Source organism: Gadus macrocephalus, chromosome 18 (assembly GCF_031168955.1).
Source record: "Gadus macrocephalus chromosome 18, ASM3116895v1".
NCBI classification, from domain to species: Eukaryota; Metazoa; Chordata; class Actinopteri; order Gadiformes; family Gadidae; genus Gadus; species Gadus macrocephalus.
In genome coordinates, this window is record NC_082399.1 from 21,018,513 (window position 1) to 21,043,147 (window position 24,635).

The 24,635-nt window shown below is 47.9% G+C and overlaps 2 protein-coding genes and 1 long non-coding RNA gene across 4 annotated transcripts in view; 2 read left to right on the forward strand and 1 right to left on the reverse strand.

Annotated features, from left to right (window-relative positions):
• Nucleotides 1-24,635, forward strand: part of LOC132446491 (uncharacterized) — a 79,784-nt gene that overhangs the window by 22,237 nt on the left and 32,912 nt on the right. The gene's annotated exons all lie outside the window — the stretch shown is intronic.
• LOC132446486 (uncharacterized) lies at nt 1,721-6,277 on the reverse strand. Its single transcript, XM_060036805.1, has 5 exons — nt 5,960-6,277; nt 3,553-5,728; nt 3,298-3,423; nt 2,373-2,456; nt 1,721-2,030 (listed from the first exon to the last, which is right to left on the reverse strand). The coding sequence occupies exons 1-5, from the start codon at nt 6,080-6,082 to the stop codon at nt 1,804-1,806; spliced, it is 2,736 nt and encodes a 911-aa protein (XP_059892788.1). The 5' UTR covers nt 6,083-6,277; the 3' UTR covers nt 1,721-1,803.
• On the forward strand, nt 19,846-20,977 carry LOC132446535 (uncharacterized). Its single transcript, XR_009522910.1, has 2 exons — nt 19,846-20,158; nt 20,772-20,977. It is a non-coding gene; the product is annotated as an uncharacterized LOC132446535 (long non-coding RNA).

The following is a 24,635-nucleotide window of genomic DNA, read 5'->3' on the forward strand; positions in this document are numbered from 1 at the left end:
GACGAGTGTGCCGAGTTCCGGACCCGAGCGACCTTCAGAAGTGTCAAAGGTCAGGGGGTCAGGGGGTATCTGGCAGAGGCCTAATCCTGAGCTTAACTATTTAACCCTTGACCTCACCCTAACCCTGACCATTTTTGAATATGTTGCTCAACAGAGGGTTTCGTGCATGGATTCTTTGGGCCTGTTGCAATACGACCACCGTAGAGCTACTTAGCTTTCCAAAAGGTCTACTGGCTTGAGTAGACCAAACCCACACCTTTCTGCTCATCCTAAACCGCTGAACGACATATTAAAAAATCAGACTTCTACAGCTTTCAGAAAACAATTTGCCTGAAACTGGCCAGCTGTGTGAGAGGCTATGAGAGTGTATGCACCTGACACCCTCTTGAATTTGACTTTGTGAGACATTCGGTTAAGAAAACTAAATGACTTGAGAGGTTTATTTTTTGTATTCTTGTATAGGGGCCCGATCGCATCCTCTGTGCCGAATTTGGGCAAAATCTCCACCTAAGAAGAAATATTTTTTCAATATTTCATAAACGCTTCGAGCCAGGAGGCTGAAATTTGAGTATGTGCATCTTGACCTGGTGTGTGACAAGTGCGCCAATTCGAATGGCCTATTCAAATCGAAGAATTTGTATTCTCCTTTAATCATGCCAATCCTTGAACATTGTGGCAAGCTAGGGGAAACCTCTGGGTCACCACAGCAGAGGGGGCGGACCCACAGGCTCAGGGCCTGCAGCCCATCAAGTGATCAGAGAGATTTACTTGCCTTTCTCCCAAGCACTCAGTTTGGTTGAGGACAAGCAGCAGTCAACATTTCTCTGGTTTCCACATGATTGAGGATTGTCAGCTCACGTGAGTTTTGATGAACTTTGATGAACCCAACACCACAATGGATCCATGTGGAAAGTTAGTAATGTTTGGGACTCACCTGGTCTCTCCTCCTCACCACCCAGGGAAGCTGGGCTGCACCCCCCACATCAAGTGTAACTAAAATGAAAGCCTCACCACTCTGCAATTCCTTGTTCAAAGGCTTTGCTTGCTTGAGTAGTTTGTAATGGGTTTGTCTCAATGAAAGCAGTACTGAAGAGTTATAATTGTAACTAGGTACGTCACAGGATCACACTTTCTGTTTGCCCGGGAGTAGGGGCTTTCTTCCTACCTGTTGCATCTAACTGCAATTATACAGTAATAAGATAGTTATATTAAAAATAAATTCACATCCAAACATGAGATATCAACTAGAACATGGTTTATTTATTTTACTGACCAAGCACATGACATTTTGTGTGGTTTCTTTTTTTGTGTTGAACAAGCAAATTATACTTTTTAGTTTAGTCCATGGGTCTCCTCCCAACACATGATATATCAACTACCACAACATGGTTTCCTTCTTTTGCTGAACAAGCACATCACAGTTTGATTGGTTTCTTTTTTTTGCTGAACAAGCAAATTATAAATTTTAGTTTAGTCCGTGGGTCTCGTCCCTACAACGGCGTATAAGACTTGGCCAAAGATTTGTGGCAACCTAAGAAAAACAGTTAGAACAGACAGACAGCTTTCATCTTAACGTGTTTCAATATTTCACTATTTGCACTGTGTGAAAAAAAGCGGCAGTGGATGAGAGACTGCACTGTGGCGCTTATAACGTAAAACCTTAACGGCACTATTATTTTTGATGCGCGATTCCCAACACTCCTCCAGCTACTGTGCAAAAATAAAAATAAATAAAAAATGAAACTAAAACGGTCTGCCACAGACGAATAAAAAGTTAATACCACAGAAGCCCCCCAGACAGGGTCAATGGCTAAAGGCTTTTCTCTTGAGAGCTGTGATCTTGTTCTTTACATGGAATTTGACTGCTCTCCAGTCACGCTCTTTTAATGCTTCCGGGTTTGCATTGATGCAGGCAATGCAGTCATTTTTCCCTGGCACTACAAACTTCTCAATGAATTTTCGGCTCATGCTTCTTTCGACAGCTGATGTTTCTTCTTTGGTCCAAGGCTTCTTCGTTGTTGTGTGGCGACCTACATGAAAAATGAGAACCGTTTAGGTAATCTGTCTGTCTGTCTGTCTGTCTCTCTGTCATTTGAGCTCCAGTACCAAACCCAGCTGTTCATGAGAGGCTCACAGTAAATGATCCCATTGAGCTACAACACATCTTGTATGTATTGTTCATAAACATATGCCGTCCCTCCCACATACACAAATAAATTAAAATGTCAGTGCACTTGACTATCCTTTGTGGGTTGAAGAAATTGTGGTAGAGTTTGACATGACAGCGACAATACAGCTACAGTAAATGCAACTTGAGACCTAGAACCCCACTACCTGATTTGATCAAAACCTTGTTTTGAATATTTCCTCACCTTTTATAGAAGAAGAAATACCACTGGATGACACCTCCATTTGGGTTGGGATTTCAGGGGGCAGGGTGTTGCTCAGTCTGGTCTCTACAAATAAAAAACATTTAAAAAGTTTAATAAGTCATCTACTTAACAATACCTTATAGTTAGTGCGTGGAGTGCCAAGCCCTTTAGAAAAAGCAGTTCTCAACCTTGTCAATGTCAAGGACCCAAGCATTAATCATTTTGGGACCCTGTTAATTTTAACTGTAGGGGGGTACAAAATAAACCAACTACAGTTACACTCCACAAAGACCCCTGGGGGTCTCCAAATGCTACGCAGGGAAACGTCGCTTAGATGGGCAATATCATGCATTCTGTGCCGTTCATGCTTTTCGTTAACCAAGTGGATTACTTTGAAGTGAACTATAACTGAAATGTACTTTTTAACTTTTATTCTATTGGACACTTTATTCCATTGTACACTTTTAGGTGCTGCTATAGTAGATATTGTTACTATAAATAAGCACATTGTAATGTAACATCACCTGTACACTACTTGTAAATATGAAGATATTCTTGCCTAGGACCTTTCTTTCTTCTTACTACACCCGCTATATCCCATCCCCCAGTCCCCAACAGAGTAAATGGAGTTGAAGAATTATGCACATTGTTTTACACTGCTGTTAACCTGTGCTGTGACAATAAAGTTTTCCAATTCTGATTCATAAGTCATACTTAAAATCAAAATGTGTCACATTTGACACTTCTATTTTGGCAGGGTGACACCATCAGGGCTTACAGATATGCAACATTTGTCCAAAGGCACAATCTGTAAACAGCTGTTAGGAGCAGCTAGCATATTTAGGCTAAGTTAGTCACTGTAGGAATAGCCACATCTCAATGCTTGCATTACCTATAAAAGTTACATATATCCAACAACACATACCTGACATGACCTCTCCTCCCCTGATCTCGCTGTCTTCTCCTTCCCCGATCTCGCTGTCGTCTCCTTCTCCCATCTCGTCTTCTCCTTGCACCTCTTCCTTGTCAGGCGTCAGTGTTGGTACAGACTCTATGGGATTAAGAAAAAGAAAAGTAAAAGGTAATACAAGTGAATCTGTTTTGTTAATTTAAGTGTTAAATGACTGCTACTTTAAAATAATTAATAAAAAATTGGGTCATGCAGAGAAATGCTGTGTACCGTCTGGGGAGATGTCTATCTCGTCAAGGTTCATCCCTATATAGTCTCCAATCCGTCCCTGCTGCATAGCGAGTAGGAGCTTGCTGACTTTGGCAATTTGAAGGGTGTCCAGCTTGAGCCTGTAGAAGTCGTCATGGATCCTAATATTGTGGCCGAGGTACCTTGCCAATTGATCACGGTCTGCGTCTTTGAGATTCAGTACACTCGACAATGTTGCAATTTGTTTCCGCAGGTCTGTGGAGCGTAGGGCTTCGGGGTTTTTGGCACCACATTCATTTGAAAATTTTCGAATGCAATCAGAACCTCGGAGATATGTGTCTTTTTCTGGACGAGCAAACAAGTACATGTTGGTTTTTTTAACGGCACACTCCTCTCGTCTATTGCACAGCAGTTCAAGTGCTTCTTCAGTCTGTGGAGTTAGTAGTAAAGGAACACCTCGACTAAGCTTTCCTGGCAGTTCAATCCGAGTGAAATGTGAGAACATACTCATCTCGTTGGCTGTGAGGTGCTGTTTGACTTCTTCAATAGGCACTGATTTCGATCTTGACTGAAAAAACTTCAACTCCATCTTTGAGACTTCACCTTCCCTTCGGCGGTTGAACAGTATAACATTTGTCAAAGTAGCCTCACACAACTGTTTCCAGTTAGCTGTTGAAACCACCTCTTTCAATTCCTTGATGCCTTGGGTTACCTCTTTATCTAGATGAACATGAAGAAGTCTAACATCATCTGTAAATGGTAATAGCTTGGGAGCATTAAATTTAGCCTCCCTGAGGTCCCTCCTGCCATGACCTGCCATGTACACGCCCCAGTGACTATCATAAATAGTGGAAAATGCATGGTACCGCTCTGCTTCTGCATGATCTAAGTACTGCAGTGCTTCGGCTCTTAAGTACTTTGCCATGTTGTTCAATCCAGTACCCAATTTACCATTAAGACTTGGAATTTCGGACTTTGATGTCGTTTCGTCAAATCCGACTACGTGACGGGCAACTTTAATGGTCTCCTTGAAATTCTCAGGGCTCACTAGGTCTTTGGTTGTCTTCATAGTTGTCATCTCTCTTGCTGCCTTTATCAACCTACCAAGACTCCTCAGCTGTTGTGTGACAGTCTTCTTATTGCCAACTGTGTCAGTACTACTACCCATGACCTTGTTCATTAAATGGCAGCCAAAACCCCAGATTGCTGGATCAGTTTTGACAATATCAGTGACATCATCTTGACGCATGCTCTTGGTCAGATCATTGAACATTTCAGGGGTGCCTGAAGGTGAAGGTTGTTCAATAGAGCAGGTGGCCAGCACTCGAGTTTTAGAAAATGTCTTCTGTGCCCCTTCTTCGGATGGCCGTTTATCGCATTTTCTAAGATGTTTCCACAACAGTTTTCTTACAAAAAGGCCAAGGCAGTGGGAACAGTGCACATATTCTTTCTCCGAACTGTGTGTTCTGGGTCGCTTTTTTGCGATGAGGCTCCCTTGTCCACTCTTGAGCACAGATGCATTGTGCATAAAGTTGCCACTGCTTCTTAGAAAATTCAAATGACATTTTCTTTCCTTTGAACCCTTGTTGTAACTTAAAGCCTTGGCAACTTCAGCCAAAGCACTGTGACGACGCTCCAGATGTCTTGCATATTTATTTACTGAAGTTTCACAAAACTGGCAGTACTGCATTTTGTCATATACCCTTTTCCCATCTGACTTTTGAGAGACTGCAGGAACAGACACAGATGGAGGAGACAGTGGTGTATCACCATCTTCCGCAACAGGAGGACTTTTTGATGTGGTAGGGATGCTGCTTCTTGCTTTCCATGAACCTGGCGCTCTGCACCTGCTCTTTGATGACACTGTATGGTCTTTCTTAGTTGTCCTCTTTTTTTTGGCCTTCTGTTTGGATATCAGGTCAATTGTGTCATCGAAGAATTCTTCACTTCCGTTCGAATCATCTGTGCTGTCCTCACATTCACCTTTAGGTGGTATATATTCGTCTCCCATGTCTACACTGGAGGAATCCCATTCTGATTCATCACCAAACTGATCCACTGTGCCATCTGGCTTCAACTCGTCTGAAGAACGATCCACTGCCGACTCATCTTGCTTTTTAATGGTCTGCTGCCGGTGCTGTGCTGAAGTCTTCCGCTTTGTCTGTGTCTGTTCTGCCGTGTTGTTGTCCACGCTTTTCTGCAGGGAGTAAAACAAAGAAAGAGAAACTCATGACTGAAAGTTCTTCCAAGTCACAATCTGTGATTTGTCAGAGCATGTGAAGAGCGCATGGTGATTCCTAAACAACAACCACAGTGCAGGAACTACTTTACTGTTTGTTGTTGTGTGCCCTGTTCTGGATATGTCTTAAATCTAATAAGAAAGACTGGAATCACACATAGCGATTGAGACCTTGAAACCATGACCCACCGTGTCACAGGGCTCTGGCAAAGAGGACACACCTTCCACAGTAGCTGGAGGAGTGTCTACGAATGCACTGTCAGGTGAGGTTGTAGGCTCTGCTGGCTTCTGTAAAACACAATACAAAAGCATGTGGTCCCCACTAGTTATGACACTGCCCTGTGAGAGTAAACAAGTTTCTGCCTAACAGAAATAGGCTGCTGAACAAGAAGGAAAACAGGCAGCTAGTGAACATTACTGTTCTGCCTTTTAAGGACTTTGCACAAACCACTTAACCTTGCACATCTGAGAAAATATTGCACAAATCCAGTATATTAGCTTGCACAAACTGATACATGCCATACAAATTCAGTAGATGTATGTGGAACACTTGAAACTGAACTGTGTAGAGTCTGGACTCTACTTTTTTTCCACTAACCAAGTGGACTACTTTGAAGTGGATTATAACTGGACTTTTATCAAGTCAATTTACATGCGTGTTGGAATCGCCATGTGCTGATCTATCAGTAGTCAGGAGGCTTCAGCTCAATTCATACTGGTGCGAGGGTGGACCTACAAGCTGCTGTGGGCTTTCAGGTTGCCTGTTGTCTGTGTGAGACAGCAACGTGGATAGCGATGCACCGATCCGATATTTGGATCGGACATCGGCTCCGACATTGACTAATTAGATGGATCGGATATTGGATAAATGAGGCAGATCCATGAGCCGATCTACTCACTTCAATTCTATGTTAGTGATGCCGCTACAACACGTGTTCGCCGCAGGCGCAGCAACAAATACAGAGCAACAATATTTTACAAAGTTAGGAAAATAACTTTAGAGTCCAGCCTAATGCCTTCACTGTCTTCCACATGGCGAGGTGACCAGCAGCCAAGCCCATTAAACGCCCCACGGGCCACATCCAGCCCGCAGGCACCATTAATAAATTTGTGAATTTCATGCTCAACATCCAAATGACTTAGTCTTTTGTTTCTTTTTAATGGTCTGCTGCCGGTGCTGTGCTGAAGTCTTCCGCTTTGTCTGTGTCTGTACTGCCGTGTTGTTGTCCACGCTTGTCTGCAGGGGGTAAAACAAAGAAAGAGAAACTCATGACTGAAAGTTCTTCCAAGTCACAATCTGTGATTTGTCAGAGCATGTGAAGAGCGCATGGTGATTCCCAAACAACAACAACCACAGTGCAGGAACTACTTTACTGTTTGTTGTTTAGGCATTGTCACTGTAAACTTGGTATCACAGACTTGGTGAGGGAATCACAGACTGAGGCTCTTAAGCTTTGCCTTAATGAAATATCCAATAATCAAAATTAACATGCTCTGAAAATGACTGAGGCCCACCCATATAACCCACTTAACACAAAGTCTGCAAAAGCTTTTGAGATTTCGAAGTGTGCCCTGTTCTGGATATGTCTTAAATCTAATAAGAAAGACTGGAATCACACATAGCGATTGAGACCTTGAAACCATGACCCACCTTGTCACAGGGCTCTGGCAAAGAGGACACGCCTTCCACAGTAGCTGGAGGAGTGTCTACGAATGCACTGTCAGGTGAGGTTGTAGGCTCTGCTGGCTTCTGTAAAACACAATACAAAAGCATGTGGTCCCCACTAGTTATCACACTGCCCTGTGAGAGTAAACAAGTTTCTGCCTAACAGAAATAGGCTGCTGAACAAGAAGGAAAACAGGCAGCTAGTGAACATTACTGTTCTGCCTTTTAAGGACTTTGCACAAACCACTTAACCTTGCACATCTGAGAAAATATTGCACAAATCCAGTATATTAGCTTGCACAAACTGATACATACCTTTCGCCATGGCCAGTCTTTTCCTCCATAATTGTAGGAGATCTCTTCACTTCTGCTTATAGGCCTGGTCGCAAATAGGCAAATGTGGCTTATTTTATCCACCTCCACCAGCCTCATTCTGCTGTTTGGGTTCAAGTGGTCATCATTAACCAACCTACCCAGGGACCCATCCTCTTTGGCACCATCAACACTAAAACAAACAACATCATCCAGTTTCTGAATAAGCGGTGACGTTAAAGCAGTAAGGTCAAATGCAATTCTAACCTACACAACCAACAGTACAAATTGGAAAGAGAGATGTAAACCTACCATAGAGACTTTCCAGCAAGGTCAAAAATGAAAACACGCTGGGTTGGTGTGTACACCTCTCTCCTCCTCTGCGCTTCAGAGTCAGAAATGAGTTCGCCTCTGTACTCTAATATGAAGTCCCCTTGGTTGAAGGTTTTTTTGGCAAAATACCCCACGCCCTGTAAAAAAAAGCGACAAAGTTTATGCAGGGGTCAGGGGAAAAATAATATAACCTGGTATAACCCTGACTTCAATATCATTGCTGAGGCTCAAAATCATTGATTGCTATACTAGTAATAACTAGTATAGTAGTAGTAGTAGTAGTAGTAGTAGTAGTAAACCTTTTTCAGCATTTATGAATAATGCTTCAAGGCTGTCCAGCTTGTCAGTCTTGTTCTTTATATGCGATATTGCGGATTAATTCTCTGTCTTTTCTCTCTCCCTTGTTGGGCAAAATAACCTGCTGAGCACATCACATGTACATTATAAATATAGCTAACTCCCACCCTAGCTTGAGGAGCACAACACATGGCAGTCACGTTACAATATAGTCAATTTTTAACACATAACACACACATGAGAACATGGTCAGGTGAAGGCCAGAACCAAGGCCCCATCTCTCCTCCCGGCAAATGGTAAACACTCAGACAATGCACCGTTTCATCCTCAGAACGGGAGGGCCACAAGCAGGAGACTCTGTGAGACTCTCCCCCGTCAGGAAGAACACAAGAAGATATACATGCATACACTAGAGCCTGGGAGGCAAGGTCAACCAAAGACACACAGAACCATACACATCTCAAACGCACACACCTCATCGAGAGGAAGATACAGCATAAGAGTGTATCACACAGGAACTCAGCCCTTCTTCTGCAGCAGACCTTCCACGGAGGCGAAGCTCTGGACGAACCATCAGCGCTGATTAGGGACTTAGACATATTCGATTTCTCACGCTTTATGACTCTGTATAACCGTTGCCACTTTACTTAATAAATCCAAGGTCCTCGTGCCGATAGACTTTATTACCTCTCCGTCTCATTTCATCTGGTCCAGTAACTAGACAGACCGTTTTTCCCAACAATTTGGTGACCTCCGACGTGAATTTTTTCTGAATTGAACACGCAACTGGGAAACGAGAGACGGAGAGCGGCACGACCTCGGGACCCCGGAGCACCGGACCGGTTCCTGCAGTCTCACCTCGTGCACGCCCAACAAAAGGTAGGCAGAACCTGTTGATGAAATCCAAACTCTGCATAGTTATATAGGAACCACATTAGGAGGTGAGACTGTGAGAGCGGTTCGCTACGGGATATCTCGTGGGGACGAATAGAGCTGCATCCCAGCATTTCCCCATAAACCCGATTGACCCTGAACGCGTGACACATCGAATATCGGCTTGTTGCATGGTGAAAGAATACCCTCGAGACCATAGGGCCTATAAGAATCGGGCATAGTGATACAAGACTACCGATGGCCAAGTAATGGATGTGTAATAAAGGCACCTGTGTATTAAGAGGGTTAGAGTCCCCACCTGTGTATCAAGAGGGTTAGAGTCCCCACCTGTGTAAAGAGGGTTAAAGTCCCCACCTGTGTATCAAGAGGGTCAGAGTCCCCACCAGTGTATCAAGAGGGCTAGAGTCCCCACCAGTGTATCAAGAGGGTTAGAGTCCCCACCAGTGTATCACGGGGTGGGGTTAGAGTCCCCACCTATGTCTTAAGGGGGTTGGAGTCCCTCGGGTGGGGTTAGAGTCCCCACCTATGTCTTAAGGGGGTTGGAGTCCCTCGGGTGGGGTTAGAGTCCCCACCTATGTCTTAAGGGGGTTGGAGTCCCTCGGGTGGGGTTGGAGTCCCTCGGGTGGGGTTAGAGTCCCCACCTATGTCTTAAGGGGGTTGGAGTCCCTCGGGGTGGGGTTAGAGTCCCCACCTATGTCTTAAGGGGGTTGGAGTCCCTCGGGCTGGGGTTAAAGTCCCCACCTGTGACTAAAGGGGGGTTAGAGTCCCCTTCTTTGTTCGTATATTAAATAATTCTATGTGGTAAGCTATATATTCATTGCATATGCGGGGACTGACGGACAGACACCTGAACTGACGCAGACTAGGGATAGCAGAGACCTCTCACCCCCACCTTCACGACCAGAGAGCAAGTGCGTGTGTATGGAGTCGAGAACGAGAGTCAGCGTGGGTGGAAGAATAGGAGAGCATGGGTGAGAGAGAGACAGAGAGACAGTGTGTGTATGCGCGAGTGAGAGAGAGAGGTTGAGACGGAGAGACTATGTGTGTGTGCGTGTGAGAGGCCCAGAGAAAAAAAAAAAAAAAAAAGAGAACAAGCGTATCTGTGAGCCGGCTAAATATAGAAATAAATCATTCAATGATAACCTGGGTGTGTGTGTGCAGCGTTTCCTTGTTTTGTTATGCTCAACGCTATGTGTGCAGCGCTTGCTTGCTTTGTTGTGCTCAACGCTATTTTGCCGTGTCTGATGATTGTGGGCGCGGGACACAGAATGAGAGGTCCGTTGATATGTTTCTGTGTGCATCTGCGAGAGACAGAATGAGAGGTCCGTTGATATGTTTCTGTGTGCGTCTGTGAGAGACAGAACGAAAGGTCCGTTGATATGTTTGTGTGCATCTGCGAGAGACAGAATGAGAGGTCCGTTGATATGTTTCTGTGTGCGTCTGTGAGAGACAGAACGAAAGGTCTGTTGATATGTGTCTGTGTGCGTCTGCGTGAAAGAGAGAATCTGTGAGTGAGTCAGTGGGTGTATGCGTGGTCCGCTCTATCTTCGCCCGTTAAAACGGGTAAAGGAAAGAATAGACAGATTGATAATAATGAATAATGTCTCTCTGACGTATTGCTTCGGTCTATGGCTTAACCTGCGGACCTAGATAAATTGACAATGATAAATAACTTTTTTACTGTGTTGCTTCAATTTACCGTTTGACTCGTTAAAACTAGACCTAGATAAGTTGACAAAGTTAAAGGATATCTCTTTTACTGTGTTTCTTTAAATTACTACTGGACCTGTCGCATAGATAAACTACGATACTAAACAACATCTCTTTGTCGCGTTGGTTGGCGATTTAGCCTGTTGAAACAGATTAATCAATAAAGATAGACAACGATTATTGGCTATGAGGAATATCTGGATGTATTGAATAACGTCTCCAGGCCCTGTTGTTGTTTTTTGCTTCCCCCCCCCCCTGTTTTTTCCTCCTTTTCTCCTCCTCCAAGAGTGACAAGAGTTACCACCTAGCCACTCATCCGCTCTCATGTGTTAGACAGGTCACACAGAGTTATAGCACCACAGCCGCCATTTTTTGAGTTCTCTCACTCAGTCCCAAGCCACACCTCCCCCTCCGCCAAATCTGGACCACTCCAGCCCTGCCCTTCCCCAACTACACCGCCCCCTACTGGACCACTCCGACTCTGCCCTTCCCCAACTACAGCGCCCCCTACTGGACCACTCCGACCCTGCCCTTCCCCAACTAAAGCGCCCCCTGCTGGACCACTCAGACTCTGCCCTTCCCCAACTACAGCGCCCCCTCCTGGACCACTCCGACTCTGCCCTTCCCCGACTACAGCGCCCCCTACTGGACCACTCCGACTCTGCCCTTCCCCAACTACAGCGCCCCCTACTGGACCACTCCGACCCTGCCCTTCCCCAACTACACCGCCCCCTACTGGACCACTCCGACTCTGCCCTTCCCCAACTACAGCGCCCCCTACTGGACCACTCCGACTCTGCCCTTCCCCAACTACACCGCCCCCTACTGGACCACTCCGACTCTGCCCTTCCCCAACTACAGCGCCCCCTACTGGACCACTCCGACTCTGCCCTTCCCCAACTACAGCGCCCCCTACTGGACCACTCCGACTCTGCCCTTCCCCAACTACACCGCCCCCTACTGGACCACTCCGACTCTGCCCTTCCCCAACTACACCGCCCCCTACTGGACCACTCCAGCTCTGCCCTTCCCCAACTACACCGCCCCCTGCTGGACCACTCCGACTCTGCCCTTCCCCAACTACACCGCCCCCTACTGGACCACTCCGACTCTGCCCTTCCCCAACTACAGCGCCCCCTACTGGACCACTCCGACTCTGCCCTTCCCCAACTACACCGCCCCCTACTGGACCACTCCGACTCTGCCCTTCCCCAACTACAGCGCCCCCTACTGGACCACTCCGACTCTGCCCTTCCCCAACTACAGCGCCCCCTACTGGACCACTCCGACTCTGCCCTTCCCCAACTACAGCGCCCCCTGCTGGACCACTCCAACCCTGCCCTTCCCCAACTACAGCGCCCCCTACTGGACCACTCCGACTCTGCCCTTCCCCAACTACAGCGCCCCCTGCTGGACCACTCCGACTCTGCCCTTCCCCAACTACAGCGCCCCCTACTGGACCACTCCGACTCTGCCCTTCCCCAACTACACCGCCCCCTACTAGACAGCATCAATACCAATCCAACCCCGACTCTAGGACACCCCCTGCTAGAAGAATTATCCCAGTTACTAATAAAGCTAAAAAGACAAACCTCCCCGCATCCGGCCTTCAGTGTAAAGGCGTCCACAACCCCGACCACCCCATACCAGGCTGCTGTAAGAAGAAGCGGCGAACGCGCCCACTATGTCGGACGAGCGACGAAGAGCCCCCGGAGAGGATTGGCAAGACGAACACCAGAGAAGCCAAGACAGAGAGCGATTCTCAGCCTCCCGGCCCACTGACAGCCACTCACCCCCACCCTCCCCGGAGAGGGCTCACCTACCCATGGCATCCAACCCAAAATTGTTCTGTCCCCTGGAATCGACAACACCAGTTCAGTCCCAGCCAAAAGCCCCCGCCTCATGCACCCTACATTCCCCATTAATGACCCCCTCCCAGTTCAGCCCTGACCCAGATCACTTGAGGGACCCCCGTACCAATAAGAGCGAGCCCCGCCGCCCCCGGCCAGGTATACAAGAGGCTGTTATGGCACCTCTATTGATAGATGCGGAGGGAAGAGCAGCATACACACCATGGAGCCACCGGGACATGACCACCCTGGTCGCCCACTTGCCAACGCTCACGGCAGGAGCCTCGGCCTGGATCAGAAGATTTGAAACTGAGACGTCTGGCGATCTCCTGACCCTGGGAGACATACGAGCCATCATCGGCAGGGCACACGGTGCCAGACGAACCATTGAACTGGAGACACTGACCAAGACTGAGGCCCTACCTGACAACACCCCCTTCGACGCTTACCGAAACCTCTTCTGGAAGAGTCTCAGGGCGCTCTTCCCAGCCGACGCAGGCAGAATGGGAATCTCCGGCCTGACCATCAAACCTGAAGAATCTATCTTTCAGTACATAGAAAGGGCCGAAGGATTGTGGACGGATAATAATGACTGTCCCCCACACAGTAGCAAACTGGCGACACAGACATTCCAGCGGGCAATAATACAGGGACTGCCACCCACGGTCCAGAGGAGACTGAAGACAGTGGTGGCACTGCACTCCGAGCCATGGACGGAATGGGTGGATCACCTTGATCACCACCACCGACTCGAGAAAGACAAACGACTTGAAAAGGATGATGATTACGAGGAATTGAAGAAGCAACTCGTGAGGATGCAGATCAAGGAGCTAGCCGAAAAATCCCATCTGCACAAAAAGACCAAGGACGACAAGGGACCCAGGTGGTGAACCTGGGAACGGGAGCCCCAATGGTGGACGGGCTCGTAAACCAGACCCCGATTCGTTTCATGGTCGACACCGGAGCCACAGTATCCACCATCGGGGACCTGAACCATGAAATCCCACCCCTCTCCACTCGAACCCTGACTCTCGCCTCCCGAGCCTTGTACACACAGGTCACCTCCCTCCCGAACCCCGCAGATCCCGACCCCGTCCTCGTCAATCCCGGGGATTGGGTCTGGGTCAGGGTCCACAAGAGACACTGCCTTCAGCCACGGTGGGAAGGCCCCTATAAGGTACTTCTGGCCACCCCCTTCTCTGTCTCCCTTTCAGGAAGGAGCGGCGCCCGCTGGCACCATCTGTCTACCACCCGCAAGGCCGACAACCCGCATGCCCGCACCCTGGCTACCGTTCAACGCGACCTCGCACGGCTGCACCATGAGACCACCACTGACGCCACAGGAGGCCCGGACCAATAGACGTTGCATCATCGGCATGGTAGGAATAACCGGGGCCATGATGGGTTTCTTCATCCTGTGGGGAATGGACTTCCATACAGCCATCCCGGGGAGGTCCTCCACCATCACGCCCCCGTCTACGACGATACAACCCTCATCGGGACCCCCAACCCAGGGTCCACACCGCCGCAAGAGACAGACACCCCTGCAAGCCGCCAAGTCCCCCAGCGACCCCTGCCTCAACAAATACGGTGGGCTATCCCTAACCTATACTTATGGTTCCAGCGCCGCCTATACCTTCCTCCTATGCGACGTCGTTCCGTGCGTAGGCGGACCCGCAGCCTGGGAGAAGTACGATGCATACATCTGCGATGCTCCCAAGGGCTCCTTCGCGGGAGTCCAGGGCAACGGGGTAATGACGTCCCCGGACAACAGCCAGAGCTGGTGTCGAGGATGGGGAAATGTACTATGGATGACGGGGAGGCACCAGGGGTACTATGTGACTAACCGCTCTCAGACTCTCCCCAGGCCGGTCGTAACGGCCGCACTACAGGCGAACGGCAGAATCACCCTTACCCTCAGGAACATTACCAGCAACCCGTACCAAGGCTGGGGCAAACCCACGTTAGGGTCGACCCGGGCATGCGGGGTAAATACGGACTCTGCCTATCTCGTGTTCGGGGTATCCCAGTCCGGCCCGGACACGACGGCGTTGTTGAAAATAAATTTCAGAAAGGCCCCCACCACACCCACCGCACCAGCCTCCAGGGCCAACACGACAACTCCTAAACCCCCGGTCCGACCCATAATGACTCGCGACGGCCCGGTTACGATTTTTGATTTAGATTCCGTGGGGCGGCTCCCCACCCACGATTCCATCGCGCTCGCGACCGGCTACGCAGACGATAATGCATGGCTTAGCTGGATTGCTGCTACTGTCCGATTCCAGGGGCTGTCCGACTGCGTAGCCTGTGCGTCAGCTCGCCCCCATCTAATCTCGACCCCAGTACTGTTCGACTTTACCAGTGACCCCATCGGTTCTCACTGCATGTTAGCTCTGTTTGTTACCCCCAAACCGGCCGGCTGCGGCCTCCTTAGCTCTCTGTTTCCACCCGGCCTTAACGACTCAATTCCCCCGGTGTACTCCCCTGGGGAGTACACCCACTCTTGCGTCACCAGGGTCGGTGCGGTAAATGTTGGGGCGGTGCCGCCGTCGTGGTGCCACTCCACCACGAACGTTACGCTTTGGCCCAACATGACCGAGCCGGGCCTGGGACGCCAGGACCTATTCTGGTCCTGTGACAAATTCACCCTTAGACTTACACTCCCGGCACAATGGTCCGGAACCTGCATTATAGTGCGCCTACTTATGCCCGTCACGCTCTTTACCCGGGGTTCGACCGGGCCCGATAACCAAACTACCTCTCGACACCGCCGCGACACCGCTCTCACCGACCACTTTGACCTAACCAAGAACACCCCCACGTACATGGATAGCATAGGCATTCCCCGGGGCGTTCCAAACCAGTTTAAGTTAGCAGATCAGATAGCCGCGGGTTTCGAGAACATACCCCTTATCTCTGCCATAATTCCAATCACCCCCAACAAAAACGTAGATCGCATTAATTACATTCACTACAACGTCCAGCGCCTATCCAACCTGACTCGCGACGCGGTAGAAGGCTTGGCCTCACAACTGGCCGCCACCTCTCTAATGGCGTATCAAAACCGTCTAGCCCTGGACATGTTGTTGGCCGAGAAAGGGGGGGTCTGTTCGATGTTTGGGGCTCAATGCTGCACCTTCATTCCCAACAACACGGCCCCTGACGGGTCGGTGACAAGGGCCCTGGCCGGCCTTCGAGCTCTTTCCGTCCAGATGGCAGAGGACTCTGGGATCGACAACCCCATGGAGAAATGGATGACGGACATGTTCGGCAAGTGGAAAGGCCTTCTCATGGCCGTCCTGTCATCCCTGGCTTGCTTTGTCGGGATTGTGGTCTGCTGCGGGTGTTGCTGCATCCCCTGTGCCCGCACCCTCTGCTCACGCCTCATCACCACGGCCCTCGAGAAGGAGAAACAACAGCCCCCTCCCTACTCCGAAGCAGCCCCCCTCATGCCCCTTCTGGATAGCCTGGACGGGCTTCCCCTGGACGACCAGATGGTGCCTGAAAAATTTGACTGTGAGTATGGCCTCCCTCGCCCTGCAACCCCTGACTTTGAGTACGAGTTCCCCTACACACTCCCAACCCCCACCATCGACTGTGTCCCCGCCGAGCCGGACGCCTACCCGTGAGTGCTAGTGGCCTCTCCAGGTGCACGGCCCCGGCGTCCTGTTTCCACCACCGTATGCTGAAACCCCACCACCACACCCCCCTTCCCATACCCCCGCCTGTGACGTGCTAGTAACCTCTCCAGGTGGGCTGCCCCATTCCCGTCCCCGCCAACGGCACCACCCCCCCTTCCACCTGATGCGCCCACGTCGCCCGGACCAGGGATCTGCGTTCCGGTACCAGGGGCTGCGGCCCGTTCCCTTAAGGCTTGAGGGCGCCCCTGGCTGTATTCGCTTCTGTACGCTTCACTGTTTTTAGCCGCTCCCATATCTATGCCCGCGTCTACGCAACCGACGCCGGGAACATAAATGTTGTTGTGTATATCGCTGTCCCACTAGATGGAGCTCGGGGATACACACGGGCGAGATTCCAGGGGCCTTGATTGCCCGTTTATCAGATGAGGTCCTGAGCGCAGTTGAATAAAAGGGTTTAACGCTCAGGTGGCGCCTTGCGACCACCTGCCCATGATGACGCTCAGGACTATTCCGTGGTTTCAGTTGTTCCCGTGCCCCGGGCCTGCCCCGAATACCCCATGCGTGTGATTGCTTATTGTTACACGACCAGCTAACTCCTCCTCACATCCTTAGTGTGTGGTCATCTGGGGATGGGTTGAGGGGGATTGCCATTCGTTATCTACCTCATATCTTTCTATTATTATTAATATTATTTAGGGACACGTTTCATGGTTGCATTTCTTTCCTGTGATTGTTATTGTGTAGTATTTGTGTGATTGTTGCATTTTTGTTTATTGTTTACTGTTTGTTTTATTGTTGCATTTCGTTGTTATTATTAGGGTTTGGTGTTAGTTTTGTTGTTGGTTGTTGTTGTTGTTTTTGGGTATCGTTTGATATTTGTTTTTTGTATTATTGTATGCTTGTGGTATGTTTGTTTTTTGTGTATTACCTGCTGCCACTTTACTTGGTATTGCCTGTTCGCGATGTAAGGCCGGGGTGGATGCCACCCCCTAGGTGGGGTGTGTATGGCACACCCATGTTTGAAGCATGGGTGGCGTTTCTCCCACGTGGTTCCCCATACACCCGGTCCAGCGACTTATTTTAGTCCCATGCTCATGGTTGTTTGTTTTTATGATCATTTTGCCTTCTTTCTGTTATTTCTAAAAAGTGTTATGATGGTAGTCCCGCGCTGAAGTCCTATCCCTCGTACCCCTAATGAGTAAAAGTCGTCTTGCGACGACTTGAGGGGGATATGTTGGGCAAAATAACCTGCTGAGCACATCACATGTACATTATAAATATAGCTAACTCCCACCCTAGCTTGAGGAGCACAACACATGGCAGTCACGTTACAATATAGTCAATTTTTAACACATAACACACACATGAGAACATGGTCAGGTGAAGGCCAGAACCAAGGCCCCATCTCTCCTCCCGGCAAATGGTAAACACTCAGACAATGCACCGTTTCATCCTCAGAACGGGAGGGCCACAAGCAGGAGACTCTGTGAGACTCTCCCCCGTCAGGAAGAACACAAGAAGATATACATGCATACACTAGAGTCTGGGAGGCAAGGTCAACCAAAGACACACAGAACCATACACATCTCAAACGCACACACCTCATCGAGAGGAAGATACAGCATAAGAGTGTATCACACAGGAACTCAGCCCTTCTTCTGCAGCAGACCTTCCACGGAGGCGAAGCTCTGGACGAACCATCAGCGCTGATTAGGGACTTAGACATATTCGATTTCTCATGCTTTATGACTCTGTATAACCGTTGTCACTTTACTTAATAAATCCAAGGTCCTCGTGCCGATAGACTTTATTACCTCTCCGTCTCATTTCATCTGGTCCAGTAACTAGACAGACCGTTTTTCCCAACACCCTGCCATCCTCTTAGAGCTAAATGACAGGGTTGACGCCTCCTGGAGGCCCCGCACCACGGATCAAACGCTCCCTCCACTGCTACCCTGCACTTTACACACTGCTGAGAGTAGGAGGAGAGGAGGGAAGAAGAGAGGAAGGAGAGATGAGAAGAGAGGAAAGAGATAGGAAGGAGAGGAGGGGAGAGGAAGAGGAGATGAAGGAGAGAGGGAGGAGAGGAAGAGGAGCAGGAAGGAGAGAAGAGAGAGGAGAAGTGAAGGAGAGAAGAGAGGAAGGAGAAAAGATGATGTTACTTTCATGAAAGACGTGTTTTCCAAATCAAACATAGCTTACTGAGGATCAATTCAACGATTCATTTGTGACTACACCGATTACTCACACACATTTTTAAATGATTATTTTTCAGTGATGTTGGGTTAGGTTTGCCTTGAATGTTTTTGCAAGTTGCAACAATACATTATCGAGGCATGATCGTCCGTGTCATCTCTTTGTTTACTTTTTTACCGAGATACCTAGATACCGCGTACCGGTCCCAGAGCCAGCTGCAGCTCACCGATGTATCCCTCCGTGCAGGACGTAAACGCACTATAGTTCCACAAAAAAGATATCGATCATGTTGCCTCACTATGAAAATGATAGAGAAAGGGCATAACTCCCAAATCGTCTGAGTATTATTAACACTGCGGCATCATGAATTTGTTACCGTCAACAAACAGCAGAGATCGATCGGTGGCTGCTCGCGGCTAGCTCCAGGCTATGTAGTCAACACTTCGTCTATTTTTTATTATTAATTTGCTTTTTGTTGAGTTTCTAACGGTACGGCCACACCAAACGAGTTAGGGGCGTCAAAATTCGGCATTTTTGCATAGGGAACCATTGGTATAGGCGCGTAGACGCGTTACATGCGATGAAGCGTCGCGTTAGGGGCGTTAAGGCCTCTACATACCTCCGGATACGGACAGTTTCGTCCGGTCCCGGAGGTGTTTCTCTCTATATATATATATATATATATATATATGGATGGATGGATGGATGGATGGATGGATGGATGGATAGATAGATAGATAAGACGAAACACCTCCGGGACCGGACGAAACTGTCCGTATCCGGAGGTATGTAGAGGCCTTTAGGTGCGTCAGACGCACGTAATTACGCACGTAAACGCAGTAACGCGCCCAACGCGCCAACGCCCGGAGTTCAGAAATCTGAACTTTCAACGCTCCAACGCGTGACGCTTGGCCGCGATAGCCAATCAGCGTTGAGCTTGACCCGACGTCACTGGCAGAGAGTAGTGAGCTTGGACAGAAGAATACGGCCGACGGTCTTTCTTTATTCTGGGTGGAAATAGTAACATAGTTACGCTATTAAATGCGTTTATGGAAACATTTTTAGCGAGAAATGTGCATTTTACTTTCATAATGTTCGCTCGGTGAATGTGAAGGATGTTTGGTTTGATAGTTATGACGAAGAGGGAATGCTCCGTTCACTTGCATGCACTGTAAAAAATGATTTTAGAGGGTGGTAAATACAATCCCTGCAAATTGGTTAAAATGTACTTACGAATATTGATTAGCAAGTTAACTTTATAATAATGGGTAAATTCTACCTACACTACCTATTTTTTAACAGTAACAACTTCTACCTAAAAAACGATCATAAAAAATACCCAAAGACCATCAGCTTTGCTCTACAATACGCATGTCAAGAACTGCGGCGGTTACTCGTACTCGTCAGTGTCGTCACTTCTGCTCGTCGTCGTTGGAGGTTGGTTGCGGTCGGCTGGAGCTGCTGCATTTTATTGTCTGGATTGAAGGTAAGCTATGATTCCTGTTTATAATGTTGCTGTGTATCATATCGGGAATGTAAATAGTAAAGAGTTTTGTATTTCGGACCATTGAGACGCACGGTCAAAGTGTCACATTGCCGCCGACCGGTTTGAAACCGGTTTCAACAGGCTTCGCCTGAGCACGGGGACCGCCATAGGCTTAAATGTAAAAATGTTATAAACATATCCAGGGGTATCCATGTCTCGACTAAGTTGAAGTCGCAAATAAATACCATGTGATGTACATAGACACAATTAGCTTGTGCATACACCATGTATTCATACCTCTATTTTAATGCTAACATCAAATGAAGCCTAGCTAAGCTAAGTAACGGCTTAAAATGCTAGTTGGCCTGTCGGCTTGCGGAAAAAGTATTTAAACAAGCGGTCTACTTGCCTTGACTACATTTTTTTGTGATATCTAAAAGACGACCCACGTTCATTCAAACATAAATGTTCGTCCAGAAACCTTTTAATTTTCTAACTGTTTAAGTAATGCTAACAAGTGGCTCGGCCTCGTGTCAGACTTTTCAGAACATCATGTATCAAACGCGCACACGTTAAAGTAATTGGTTCGAGGGATGACTTTCACACAATGCAGGTGGTGATGGGAGCAGCAGTGTCCCGCCGTGACAAGGACCTGGCTCTCCAGGACCGGGACCTGGCCCCACCTAACCCGGACTGAGTTCGATAAAAAATATATATGCATATATATTATTGTTTGAATATGTTTTGTGATTCTCTCGAATATTCTTCAATATACTTTTGATCATTTGGTTGATTTCATCAATAAACAAGTTGATTTCATCAATACTGTGTCTGCTGTGTCTGAAAATAACTTCAAGTAAATCTAACCTTCCCTGAATAGGTAATAGTTAATTAGTCATATTAGCTAATTATTACTAATGATAAAGTAGATTAATAATGGCTAACAATCTTGAGTTAATATTACTAAATTATTTTGAGTAATTTGTATTGAATAATCTTAGGTAAACCTTACCTAATTTCTTTTGGTATTTCATAGCTTTTCAATGTAGGTAGTCTTTACTCAAAATATTGGATTGAAATTTACCCAACCAAAGTAGATGCAAATTGTTACTTAGGTGACCTTGGGTGTCTTGAAAGGCGCCTCTAAATGAAATGTATTATTTATTATTATTATTATAAATTGGGTAAATTCTATAGGTTGTTTTTTACCGTGTGGACAGAGTCTCTGGATGCTAAGCAACCTCAATGTCTTGGCGGACTATTTCTCTGCTGATCAACACTACGAATGCTGGAAACACACCAGACACACCATGTGAAGTTATTTAACCCGATTATTGTTATTTATATCAGAGATTATTTAATCTAACCCGATCTTCACCCTGCTACCCTTTGGCAGGCGCTACCGGGCCACCACAGCCCGCACCTCCAGACTGCAGAACAGTTTCATCCCCAGGGCCATCACAGAACTTAATAATCACACTACACTCCTACCCTCCACCCAGCACAACTGCACTTTTGTTAGTGGTTGCACAAACAAATTTCGTTGTGTATCCAATGCACAATGACAAATAAAGTCTATTCTATTCTATACTCTTCACCCAAACACGGCGGCGTTTGGGTTTCCTACCTCGGACTCCAGCGCAGCCACGGCCGACAACTATCTTTATTCTGGGTGGAAATAGTAACATTGTTACGCCATTTAATGCGTTTATGGAAACATTTTTAGCGAGAAATGTGCATTTTACTTTCATAATGTTCGCTCGGTGAATGTGAAGGATGTTTGGTTTGATAGTTATGACGAAGAGGGAACGCTCCGGTCACTTGCATGGACAGAGTCTCTGGTTGCTAAGCAACCTCAACGTCTTGGCGGACTATTTCTCTGCTGATCAACACTACGAATGCTGGAAACACACCAGACACACCATGTGAAGTTATTTAACCCGATTATTGTTATTTATATCAGAGATTATTTAATCTAACCCGATCTAAGCTCTATCACCCAAACACGGCGGCGTTTGGGGTTCCTACCTCGGACTCCAGCGCAGCCACAGCCGACAACTATCTTTATTCTGGGTGGAAATAGTAACATAGTTACGCCATTAAATGCGTTTATGGAAACATTTTTAGCGAGAAATGTGCATTTTACTTTCATAATGTTCGCTCGGTGAATGTGAAGGCTGTTTGGTTTGATAGTTATGACGAAGAGGGAACGCTCCGTTCACTCAATATCATCCGCACCATAAGCTTTCTGTGGGTATAACCCATCCCTTATGAAAGGAAGACGGAGCTTAATAATCCCGACAGGCCCGGTGTTTCGGTTTAAACTGGTGACCGTGTTAATTGGTGACCTCTCAATGTAAGGTAATGGGGAAAGTCACAGATTAAAAGGGTCACCAGTTAAACCGTAACACCCGGGCATCCTAGTTTAGCATCCCTGTTTTGCACTAGCTCCTCCTCATCGTCATCCGCTTATCCGGGGTCGGGTCGCGGGGGGAGCAGCTCAAGCAGGGGGCCCCAGACTTCCCTTTCCCGGGCCACATTGACCAGCTCTGACGGGGGGATCCCGAGGCGTTCCCAGGCCAGTGTTGAGATATAATCTCTCCACCTAGTCCTGGGTCTTCCCCGAGGTCTCCTCCCCACTGGACGTGCCTGAAACACCTCCCAAGGAAGGCGCCCAGTGGGCATCCTTACCAGATGCCCGAACCACCTCAGCTGACTCCTTTCTAAGTAAAGGAGCAGCGGCTCTAATCCGAGTTCCTCACGGATGGCTGAGCTTCTCACCCTATCCCTAAGGGAGACGCCAGCCACCCTTCTGAGAAAACTCATCTCGGCCGCTTGTACCCGCGATCTCGTCCTTTCGGTCATCACCCAGCCCTCATGACCATAGGTGAGGATAGGAACGAAGATCGACCGGTAGATCGAGAGCTTTGCCTTGCGGCTCAGCTCTCTTTTCGTTACAACGGTGCGGTAAAGCGAACGCAATACCGCCCCCGCTGCTCCGATTCTCCGGCCAATCTCACGCTCCATAGTACCCTCACTCGCGAACAAGACCCCGAGGTACTTGAACTCCTTCACTTGGGCTAAGGACTCATTTCCTACCCGGAGTAAGCAATCCACCGGTTTCCTGCTAAGAGTCATGGCCTCAGATTTAGCGGTGCTGATCCTCATCCCAGCCGATTCACACTCGGCCGCCAGCCGATCAAGTGAGTGCTGAGTTTTGCACTAGCTCATATTTGTTAATTCAATGTCCACGTTTATTTTCGGCATAAACGTAGCTTTTGATTTAGCAAAAATACTGCTGCATCCTTTTGGCACAGTGGTCAATGTCATGAAAATAAATCACGTAATTGACGCAGCTAAGCGGGGCTAAAGTTAGCAACATCGCTGGTCGTTTCATGTAATCAGGTAATTCTGCCACTATTCCGTTTGTTAACATTTAGCATTAAACAGTTCAAAGTATCAGCAATGTTAGGACAGGTCTAATGGTACTAAACACTCGCGCTTCATGAACGTATTTAATGACAAAATAATTAACAAAATGTTCTTACCTGTAGGGAGCCATGAAGTTCAGGTCTGTAGGCATATGTGAACGTTCATTGAACGCCACGACGGATTGCTGCAGTAGAAGAACGATTCGCATTGGCTGGATGGGCACTAAGTGAACGCCACGACTGATTGCTGCAGTAGAACGATTCGCATTGGCTGGATGGGCGGAGGGGCGGGGCTAATCATACACACTTCCTGAAGTGTGTATCAAAGTGTACTGGCAAAGTCTTGTCGCTAGGGGAGCAAATCCTACACACAAATACACACCCATCTCCCAAATCGTGACTTATGGAACCCTCTCTGAGACTTAGCTGTAGCATTCTGGAGGTGTTCTTGAGTTGATTTAAATGAAAAAACTTGTGGGACCCGAATTTTGGGGCGAGAGAGAGAGAGAGAGAGAGAGAGAGGGAGGGAGGGAGGGAGAGAGAGAGAGAGAGAGAGAGAGGGAGAGAGAGAGAGAGAGAGAGAGAGAGAGAGAGAGAGAGAGAGAGAGAGAGAGAGAGAGAGAGGAGAGAGGGGGACACAGAGAGGGAGCGGCCCCGCCGACCCCCCTCAGCACCCTTCTTGTGTGTGTGTGTGTGTGTGTGTGTGTGTGTGTGTGTGTGTGTGTGTGTGTGCTCTCCCATACCATCACCTGTGGGGCCAAAAAGGAGTTAACCCACCAATCTCGTGGGGACCACTTCACTTGTGGGCCCCAAAATTCGGGTCCCACAAGTTTTTTCATTTAAATCAACTCAAGAACACCTCCAGAATGCTACAGCTAAGTCTCAGAGAGACTCGTCAACAGGTTAGAAAAGTTCTCTCTTGAATTGTACATAAAATACCTATTGATGGTCAATGTTTGTATAATTTCAGACGGCACCAATTTTGGTCTTAAGGGCTCTGATATCATTTTTATCATAATCCTGATTTACAACCTCATTGAAAGCAG

What these genes read in the sequence shown, in the direction of transcription:
- LOC132446486 (XM_060036805.1), bottom strand. Translation starts at nt 6,082, where the DNA reads ATGCTTTTGTATTGTGTTTTACAGAAGCCAGCAGAGCCTACAACCTCA. An exon ending in TGCCAGAGCCCTGTGACACG is followed by an intron (nt 5,729 to 5,959) that starts GTGGGTCATGGT and finishes TACTCCCTGCAG; the next exon opens with AAAAGCGTGGACAACAACAC. An exon ending in GATAGACATCTCCCCAGACG is followed by an intron (nt 3,424 to 3,552) that starts GTACACAGCATT and finishes TTAATCCCATAG; the next exon opens with AGTCTGTACCAACACTGACG.